This window comes from Dromiciops gliroides, chromosome X (assembly GCF_019393635.1).
Source record: "Dromiciops gliroides isolate mDroGli1 chromosome X, mDroGli1.pri, whole genome shotgun sequence".
In the NCBI taxonomy this organism is placed as follows: Eukaryota; Metazoa; Chordata; class Mammalia; order Microbiotheria; family Microbiotheriidae; genus Dromiciops; species Dromiciops gliroides.
In genome coordinates this window covers 4,970,821-4,981,151 of record NC_057867.1, presented here as the reverse complement: position 1 = coordinate 4,981,151, position 10,331 = coordinate 4,970,821, and the positions used below count along the sequence as shown (strand labels likewise).

At 45.4% G+C, this 10,331-nt stretch overlaps 1 protein-coding gene across 4 annotated transcripts in view; it reads right to left on the bottom strand.

Moving 5' to 3' along the window:
- Positions 1-1,043: 1,043 nt before the first annotated feature.
- The window catches only part of LOC122733662 (ras-related GTP-binding protein A), a 47,278-nt gene continuing 37,990 nt past the window's right edge, over positions 1,044-10,331 (bottom strand). For all 4 annotated transcript variants that reach the window (XM_043974243.1, XM_043974246.1, XM_043974245.1 and 1 more), the window contains exons 8-10: positions 6,747-6,838; positions 4,558-4,673; positions 1,044-1,875 (exon numbers count right to left, since the gene is read on the bottom strand). In XM_043974243.1, the coding sequence (XP_043830178.1) occupies positions 1,778-1,875; positions 4,558-4,673; positions 6,747-6,838 (306 nt within the window). In that variant the 3' untranslated portion in view covers positions 1,044-1,777. The remainder of the gene's footprint in view (positions 1,876-4,557; positions 4,674-6,746; positions 6,839-10,331) is intronic.

Sequence of the window (10,331 nt, the reverse complement as noted above, 5' to 3'; positions counted from 1 at the left end):
AGGGCCGGTGCTCTATCCACTGCACCACCTAGCTGCCCCTCAAAAGACCTTTTGTAAGGGATCCCTGGATAACTGCAGTTTGGCCAAGGGACCTTTCTTTCCATGGCTCACATTTCTGGGCCTTATAATCCATCTGTGGCAGCGGAATGATGGGACAGTTGTAGCCTCTTTTTGTTTTCTTTTCCTTCTTTCTTTCTTCTTTCTTTTTGTTTGTTTTGTGGAGGCAATTGGGGCTAAGTGGCTTGCCTAGGGTCACACAGCTAGTTAAGTGTCTAAAGCTGGATCTGAATTCAGATTCTCCTGATTCCAGGGCTGGTTCTCTATCCACTGTGCCATCTAGCTGCCCCAGTTGTAGTTTCTTTACCTGGGATTCTCGTTCCTGTTTCTCAGCAAAATCCATCCCTTGTTTCTGGAACCTCTTTGTACACAGAAACAACAGGCAAAAGTGTGAAAGAGGGCCCAAAATAATGGCATGGGGATACCTGGGCCCTGCCCAACACTTGCCCCCAGAGGCTTTTAGGCATGAGGCAAGGTTCTCAGCTGAGTGGGTGGGACTAGGGGAGCTGTGAGAGGTCTGAGGACAGATGAAAAGGTTCCAAAGAGCTGCTGTGGTGTCACACCCCTGCTTCCAAACTGGCCCAGAGCCCCTCAAGGCCAGGGACTCACCCTTTGAAGCTTTGCCTCCCAATGCCTCCTGAACCTGGCCCTAGGACATGCCAGGTGCCCAGGCACCATGATAGCATAGCCAAGAGGAGCCCACCAGGCCTGGAGCACGTCTGGGTTTACCTGCCTGCCTTTCTTTTTTTTTCTTTTTTTGTTTTTGTTTTTTTTAGTGAGGCAATTGGGGTTAAGTGACTTGCCCAGGGTCACACAGCCAGTAAGTGTTAAGTGTCTGAGGCCGGATTTGAACTCAGGTCCTCCTGACTCCAGGGCCGGTGCTCTATTCACTGTGCCACCTAGCTGCCCCACCTGCCTGCCTTTCATTGGCACCATGCTTGAAGGTAACTCCCAAAAGCCATCCCAGAAAGCCATAAATATTTGCATTTCTTTGCCATAAGTACTTTATTTTGTCTGAAGATTAATACAGATAACATAAGACTGATACACATTTGCCATTGGATGGGTAATACAGGAATTCTCCAGGAATAAATTGGGGATCAACTCCTGAAGACCCGTAGGTTTTTGCCAATGGCAAAAAGGACACAAACAATATAATGAAAAGATAAACACTTACAAGCTGCAGGGAACTAAGGATCCCTAAGGAGTAACATTTTGTTTTATAATTGAGAACAAGGAGGGATTTCGAAATGCTTTGTAGCATCTTGCTGATAAAAGAGCAGAATTCCATCCATGTCATTCATAATCAGAGGCAGTATATTCCAAAGTAAAGGCTTGGCATGCATAACTAGTAGAACTATGTTAATATATGATGTGCAAGTCCCCTTTCCTTGTGCCCTAAGAGCCCCTCTTTTTACACGAAGATCTTCATACTCTGCTGGGTATCCTTCCATATGTGAAAGTGCATCTGTGTGGGACTGTGTTATAGGTCTGGACAAGTGTCTGTAGATATATGCATGTATGTGTACAGGGTGGGGGGGTATGTATGTGTGTGTTTTCTTTGAAGAGGGGGGAGCACAGGGTAAAAATATAGAGGTGACAAGCAGCATTCATCTCAAAGCCTGAATACATAATGGCAATACTAAATTGTCAAAACTCAAGACCAAACCAAGAACACAATGGAGTTCTCGACGTTTCCCCAAGTGTCACATGACCACATTTAGCGCATGAGAAGGCTGTGCTTTGGTCCATCCACTCGCTCCAACTTCTCGAAATGTTTCCTGGCATTGCGGATATTGATCAGGGTGGCTGCAGAAGCTATGGGGGGAGAGAAAAGAACATAAAGTAGGAGTAAAGAGCTGGCCTGCTGTGCAGGCCGCCATTGTCCAGCCTTTGTGGGTAGATCTCAGTGGCTCTTAAGCTCCTGTCTAGAGTAGCAGCAAAGAAGCCCTGTCAGGGCTGGCCTGTTTGATTTGGACCCTTGTGCCCCCGGGGTGGTCATAGTACCAGAGAAGGGACCTGGCTGTTGACTGAAGTGAAATCATTTTAGTTGCAAGGAAACAACAGCAACACCCCCAAAAATAGCCTTCCGAAAAAGAAACTGAGGTCTCTCTCAAAATCTTTTCTAAATGATCCAAAGTGTGCTTAGTCTTTGTTCTATGAATCACTCTGCAAAATGTATAGGAGAGCAAGAGCAAGACTGAGAGTGAGGCTAGAAGAACAAGCTATGACACTGCTTAAGAGCCAAGAAGGACTCAGGAGAATTCCAGAGAAATCCATTCAAAGGGAAACTGAGCCTAAAAATCCTTCCTGGGCCCAAATGAACAACTTGTATTCTTAGATCCAAGGAAAATACATGCTTGTGATGGAAAGGCCATACTCTTTAAAATGGGCAGCAGATGACGCAGCATTCCCAAAGATTCTAAGGCAGTCCTTCTTGAATTTGACCAGAGCTAAGTAGCTCTCATGTGCTACCCTGTTCTCACAGAACTTCTACGTTCCTGAGGAGCAAAGCCAGCTGATCAGATCCAAGTTGTTTCCTGAGGAGGTGGCGGCATGGGCCGCTATGGGCACCTGCCACAGCTAGGAGCTAGCTAGCACTCAGCTGTAGCCTTGAAGAAGCTGTGTATGCCCCAGAGTGGCAGTAAGGAGGGGGTACATCCCAGGCCTGGGCCCAGGCCATAGACCAACATATCCATAGAGCAGTAAGCCACTTGGCTGGTACAGAGTAAACATTCCCTGATTTCAAGATCTTCCATTCTACTGGAGGGGTACCATAGGGAAATGTAACAGAGGGTAATTGAAGAGACAGCCTATCTCCAAAAGTGTCTCACATCATTCATTTCCCTAAAGCTGTTGTCCTCCTCCAGGCTTTCCCATTTGGCTAGGGGAATCATTTGCCATTCACCCAGCATCCTATATTTATAACCTTTGACTCTTCCCTCCTTCACCACTCAGACCTAGCTGGTTTCCAAGTCCTGTCCATTCCACTCCTTGAGCTCAGAGAGCAGGGATTTTAAGTCCCCTAACTTTCTGTTTCCTCAGGACCTTTTGCACACAGTAGACATTTTTTTTTTTTTGGTGGAGCAATGAGGGTTAAGTGACTTGCCCAGGGTCACACAGCTAGTAAGTGTCAAGCATTTTTTGAAGCTGGATTTGAACTCAGGTGCTCTTGAATCCAGGGCCGGCACCTTATCCACTGTGCCACCTAGCTGTCCCCCACAGTAGACACTTAATAAAATGCCTCCTACTGAATCTAGAAGCCACTTTATTTAGACACTAAAATACATTCAAACACATACACTTGCAAGTGACTGAACATATGCCACCCCACTTTCTGTGTATGTTTAAGTGAGGAGGGGTACGTAGAGGCTTCAGAGCTGTCACTGGGCCCAAATGGTACAAAAGACAGAGAAATCTCCTTTCTTCCTAGGTAAAACTAGAAGAGCTCCAAGGCACGAGATGGAAGGTCCTGAAGGAGTCCAGAACAAGCAGACTGGGGAAGAGTGAGTCCCTCATGCCATTCCCATATTGGGAAGCTAAAGAAATTGGGATTTTTCTTGTAAAGACAGGGATGGATGAGAAGAGTAGCAAATCAGCAGATATTGTGGAAGGTATGCTTTATCAAACGTGTGAGGGCTAGCAGGGGCGTGCACTCACATACCCACATTTGCCTGAGCAAGCTGGGGAGAATTTGTAATGAGGCTCAACAAATCTGTGACGAAGGGAGCTGGACTCCACATGGACGCCTCATTGACAAACCTCCCTCTCCTGGGAGAAATCCAAGGCAAGAGGTGCAGGATTGGCACCTGCACATTCACACAATCATCAAATTATTATCCAAAGAATTAAAATGAAATTAAGGAAAACAGTTCTAAGTACTAATTGGTAGCCTGGCTCTTGGATCTTGGCAGCCTAAGGTAGGAGGAGGTTCCAGTAGATCAAAGGTAGAGCAAACTGGAACCAGTTACCAGACCTAGCAGCTACTCTGAATCCAGCAGCTGAAGTCTGGGCGCTGACACATTTTCACCCTCTAGCACAAACTGAGAAGATGGTACTTCTGGCTTGGGAAAAAGGATGGGCAAGACCATGGCATGTACTAACAATTTAAGCAAAGCCACTTGGCATTTCGGCATTCCCAGATCAGCACCTCCATTTACTAGTCAGCCTAACATTTGCATCACGAAGCCTGAAGCATGGTGTTTTGTTTCTCTTTTTTTTTCTTTCTTTCTTTTCTTTTTTCTTTTGGGGCAACGAGGGTTAAGTGACTTGCCCAGGGTCACACAGCTAGTAAGCGTCAAGTGTTTGAGGCCCGGATTTGAACTCAGGTCCTCCTGAATCCAGGGCCGGTGCTTTATCCACTGTGCCACCTAGCTGCCCCTCTACCTTCTTTAGAAGCCTCAATTATCTGGAATCTGTTTTGTGGGTTGTTTTATGTACCAGTGAGACAAAAGTAATACCACTGAGAGTCTTGAGAGTTTTTTGTTTTTCTTAACTTACGTATCGATGGATCAGACATGACAACCATCACGTAGGTGTTAGAAGTAAAGATATCAATGAAAGCAGCAAAGTTAGAGTTCCGGACTTCCATGCTCTGGAAGGAGGCTGCCAGCTTACTGGAAGGGAAAGGAGAAAAGCTATTTAAAAACAAAACCAGAGAACAACATCTTTTCTACTGTCTTCCTTGGATGCCTGGACCCTTAATGAAGCATTATGGTTCAGGGCTATTTCACCTTCTCAAGTGAATAATCACATGTGTGCAACATTTCCAAAACAGAAATGATGCACCAAAGATATTTCCATGGTCTAGGCCACTCAGAATCCAAAAAGAGGTTTAAAAAAATCCCCTGAGCCTAAGAAGTGATGTTCCCTGAGCTTGAGCTCACTCAGTATCCCTCCCTGAGCTCCAACACTATTGGCAACAAGGCGATACTAGCAGAGCCAAGGACACAACACAGGCTGACATCAAAACCCAGCCCTACATCCCTGTCTCCCTGCCCTCTTTCCAGTGCCATAAAGACCCCAGCTCCAGATTGTGGAAGTTTGCTCAGACCTCAAGTCAGCTTGGTCAAAGTCCTTCAGGAACAAAAGCCTGCTAGGGGCTGCAACCCAGAAGAACTGGTGCTGGGGAAAGAAGGCTCTAAACTGCCAGTGCTGGGACAGAGTACTAAGGAACAAAAGGAGTGGGACAGGTCACTAGGACAGGACACTTTGCATGGAGGGTATGTGTGTGGGGGAAGTGGGATGAAGTAATCCAGCGGATACAGTTCTGACCATCCAAAAGTCAGTTGACACAGGCTAGTGAACCATGAAATACCCAGTTTGGGAGGAAGCTGACATACTTTGAGAAGCAGTGCCCAAGGAAGGGAAGGAGTCAGGAAGTGAGCAAAAAGAAAAATAAGGGCGGGGGGAGACTGAAAAGACCAAAGATTTCAGGAACAAGAAAACTCAAATTGCTCAAATGGAAAACAAAGTCCCCCTCCTTTCTGCTCTCCTAGAAGATTTCCACCAAAATGATTTATTCTCCATCTTTAATAATGTGATTCTGGTATTCACTGCCCACTCTCCTCACAATGCTAATTTTTCATGGAATGATTAAAAACTGATTTTGTGCAGAAAAGAGACATCATGAATAACATCTGTAACACATTAATAACTTGCAAGCCATGTCAGCTCACGAGTCAAGATGAGTGCCACGTAGGAAAACGCAGGTATGCACCATATTTAAGAGAAGGAAAGAAGTGGAAAACCACTACCTGTGTCTCCCACTGGACTGCACATAAAGGGCCTGAACCTTTTACCAATCAAACTCCCACAAGGGCTCCTCTGTTTGGATGTTTTCAAGTCCATCTTTCTGAGTCTACTAATTGCCTACTAAACTTTATACTTCAGCGAGTCGACAAGTACCTCAATGTTCCATGCACGGTACATGAAAAAGAACATGGAACTTAGAAACAGAAAAACCTGGGCTCAAGTGCTAGCTCCATCTGTTACCGATTGTGTGACCTCGGCCTCAAGAGGTAAAACTTGCCCACATTGCTGAGTCAACATTTGAACCCAGATCATCTGACTTCAGACCCACTGATTTTTCTTCTATGCCACATTCTGCCAAAGCCAAACCCAACACAGGATGCACTTGGGCGAGGCCAAAATTACAGCGGCAGGTGAGTCGAGCCTGAGTACAGACTAGGAGGGGGGAAGCCAGGTGGTGCAGTGGATAGAGCTCCAAGCCTAGAGTCAGGAAGGCTCCTCTTCCTGAGTTCAAATCTGGCTTCAGACTCTTACTAGCTGTGTGACCCTGGGCAAATCACTTCACCCTATTTACTTCAGTTTCCTTATCTGCAAAATTAGCCAGAGAAGGAAATGGCAAACCACTCCAGTGTCTTTGCCTTAAGAAAACCCTAAATGGGGCCACAAAGAGTTGGACACGATTGAACAACACAGACAAAAATCTTACTCTGGAGACCCACATTAAATGCCCTCTACAAACCCAGAATTTCCAATGCAGGGCTAAAAACAACGTGGGCCTTATTAAAAGAAGTAGTTAAACAAAGTGTTCTGTGTAAGTCCACATCAAGCTATGAGTGGAGATGGTGGACAGTCATGGTTCTCATTCACTAGGGAAAGTATGAATATGTCCATGAGACAGAAAGATGGACATATATAGGCAAACCACCAGCAGACCTCACCTGCAGCTCAGCTTGAACTGCTTGATAATGTTGCTGATCTTCTCAAACCTGTGGACATCACGTTGTTCTTTACACTGGTAATGGGAGATTACCTGTGGGAAAAGATAAGCAGCCACCAGTAAATACAAAGGACCTGAGAGATGATACTGCTTCCCTCCAAATGTCTGGAATGGGAAATCTTTCCCATTAAGTCTTACACTATCATCAGGCAAATACAAGCTCTAGCTCCTGCCTGGTTTTCTGGATATCATCAAAAAGTGAGTCCAGATCATCCAGCCGAAGAAACATGTGAGGAGTCAAGGAAGCTGAACTGTTGAGTCACGGCCTTCACACTCACTTAAGCCACTGGCTGCAAGAATCAGCATGAACTGTCTCTGAGCCAAGCGACTGGAATACACTGGATGCATGTTTTTCAAATGTTCTAGATAGAAATGCTTCTTGGCCTCATAATTTTGTAACTGTTTGGATCACAGTGACTTGCACTAATCTCTCTCAACCAAGTCCTTGAGGCCAAGCTACTGATCTGTCAGGGTTTAACATCACCAATGTATCTCTCACTTATTTTCCCTTTCCTTTAGAGAAACACTCTTCTCTTGGGAGTGCGACCACTACGCAAGATATACAGAGAACTGCTTAGAATTCTGTAGATGCCCCTAAGAGAGGCATAAGCTTCAAACTTCTCTTTAGTTAGGATTTTTGGCTAATGGGGGACAGGGAGAAAATGGGGACTTGTATCAGTGAAGAATCTTAATAATTCCTTGGTATATTAATAAATGTGTTTCTAATAGATCTTAGCCCCCAAAACATAATGTGGAGTGACTCTGTTTATTTGTTTCTACAGTGCAGCTATGGAAAATGTCTTCCATGACCATCAAAAGTATCCTTTACTTATCAATGACTGCCCCACCCCAGGCACATAGTTGCCCACTATGGGCAAAGACTCACCTCTGAATAAAACCTGACCCCTTGACATAGAAGATCCAGACCCCTATTAGCTATTAGCTGCTAGCCACAGAAGACCAAGACACCTCACCCCCATCCCCAGCCCTGATCAACTGGAACCCCTGCCCTGCAACTTCTGGAAGTTGGAAGTAATGTTTTAAGTCTGGTAGGTTCTATGCTACTATTCATGCAGTGTTATGGTTCAGCTACATTATGGGTTAAATAAACAGGCTTTGGTGGGCTGGGCTAGGAGCTAAACCCATTGAAATTTTTGAGTGTGTGTTTGTGTTTTTTGGTTTTTTTTGGTTTGGTTTTTTTTTTTTTTTTTGATGGGGCAATGGGGGTTAAGTGACTTGCCAGGGTCACACAGCTAGTAAGTGTCAAGTATCTGAGGCCGGATTTGAACTCAGGTCCTCCTGAATCCAGGGCTGGTTCTTTATCCACTGAGCCACCTAGCTGCCTCCGAAAAATATTTTTAATGCCCATGAGAAGACTGAGGTATAACTAATTTGCATAGACTCACATAGCCATTAAGTGACAGAGGTGAGATTTGAAGCCAGTTCTCTCTGACTCCAGGACCAAGGAGAAACTCATGGCCCACTGACGTCAATCGTGGCTCTGAGCCTGGCACTGAAGAGTCTTCAGTTGGCAATCATTTTGGGTTGATTTTTATCGTCCAAGAACAGAACAAGAGCTAAAGGCAAGGTGGAAGATTAGGGGATTGGAGCTCATTAACAGGAAGAGACCCAACCAAGAAACTTCAGTACATTCTATAAATCAAGAAAGGCAGCACCAGCCACTAAGTAGGCAGACAGACAGCCTTGATGAAGTCAAGTCACCAGAGCTGAATGGACTCCATCCTCAAGTACTGAAAGAACTAGTTAAAGTGACCCATGAGCCACCAGAGATCCATGATCTCTGCCAAAGCAGGAAGAACACAAGATGTAGCGGATGATCAGAGAAGGGCAAAGACTGAAAAAAGAAAATGGCCTCCTCATACTACAGGTCAGTGAGTGGGACAATTCCTGGTACAATGCTGGAATGTATACTTAAACACTGGTTGTTAATAAATGTCTAGAAAAGGAAGTGGTGATCACATAGAGCCAGCTTGGCTTCAGCAAAAACAGCTTATACCAGACTAAGGTTTTTTGGGTTTTGGTTTTTTTTACAGGGTCACTAAAGTGGTATGAGGCACAGGGGATAGAGGGCAAGCCTTGGAGTTGGCAGAACTGAGACCAAGTCCAGCTTTGGCCACACCCTAGCCATCTAGTGGCCCAGAATGTCCCAGGTAACTCTATAAGCCTAGAAATTAGATTATAGATTGGACCGCATTAGATCTCCATTGGTGGGGCTTTTAGCGAAGCTGTCTTATAAAGTCTTTCTTAAAAGACAGAGAAATAGGAGACCGACAATAGTACACTTGGATGGGCTAAGAACTGACTGAATGGGGAGCAGCTAGGTGGCACAGTGGATAAAGCACTGGCCCTGGATTCAGGAGGACCTGAGTTCAAATCTGACCTCAGACACTCAACACTTACTAGCTGTGTGACCCTGGGCAAGTCACTTAACCCCCACTGCCTCACCCCAAAACCCCAAAACCAAAAAACTAAAAAACAACAACAAAAGTGAACTTTATAAAAATGTGAAATTCGAAGTATGTTCAAAGTATTTCACAAGATTTCATTTAAAACAGTTAAGTCCGAAGCAAAAGAAAATAATTAAGAATTCGTCATTGTGCTGGAAGTCTTGAAACAATGAATGAAAATGCACTTACTTCCAAGAAGATTTTGGCATTTTTCTGGTTATAGCTAGATAGATAGTCCTATCTACCTATGTAGAGATAGAGCCAGAGAGAGAATATATAACTGGAGAAGATTTCTGGATGAAAAGTAATGGCGCTCCTGACAACTGCTGGCAGTTGACACACAGCACTTCCCCAAAGCTGGCCCTGTGACTTAGAGGCATCACTCAATAAGTCCGAGCAGACTAATGTGCCTGCCGGCTACTAGGAGTGGATTCTCAGTTTGCTCTACCAAAAAGGGCACAAATACTTTCATTGGCTGATGCTGGGGAACTGCTCAGAAGCACTAAGGAAAAGGTTTTCCTCTCTGAACATTCGACATGAAGCCCCCAGAGAAATCTCCAACCTAAGGCCATGATGACTTCAGCACCCAGATTCAGGGTGGCAGCCATCTGGTCCCTGCTGTTGAGGAAGAGAGAGAACTTGGGCCACCCTCTAGCCTCACTTTCAGCCAAGAAACTGCCAAAAGGCTGCCTGTTTTGCAGTTTCCTACACATTCAGTTCAATTCAATAAACACCAAGTAAACACCTACTATGTTCCAGGTGCTGTGTTGAATGCCAGGGGACACAAAAAGAGGCAAAAGACAGCCCCTGCCCTCAAGCAGCTCCCAATCTCTGCAAGGGATGGGGAAGCAAGGCCCAGGCCAGGGATGCTAGGCTGAGTGCTGGTTTGCTCAAGCCCTGATCCAGGTGATGCTGTCCCTCCTGGTGGGGCTGGGGAGAAAAGGCATTCAGCCCTTGGGCCACACTTCCTCGGGCCTGTAGCTCTACTGCCTAGCGGGCAACCTGCTCATTGCAGGTGTAGCTTAGACCAAAGGAAATATTTCCAAAGGGGGAAGGGA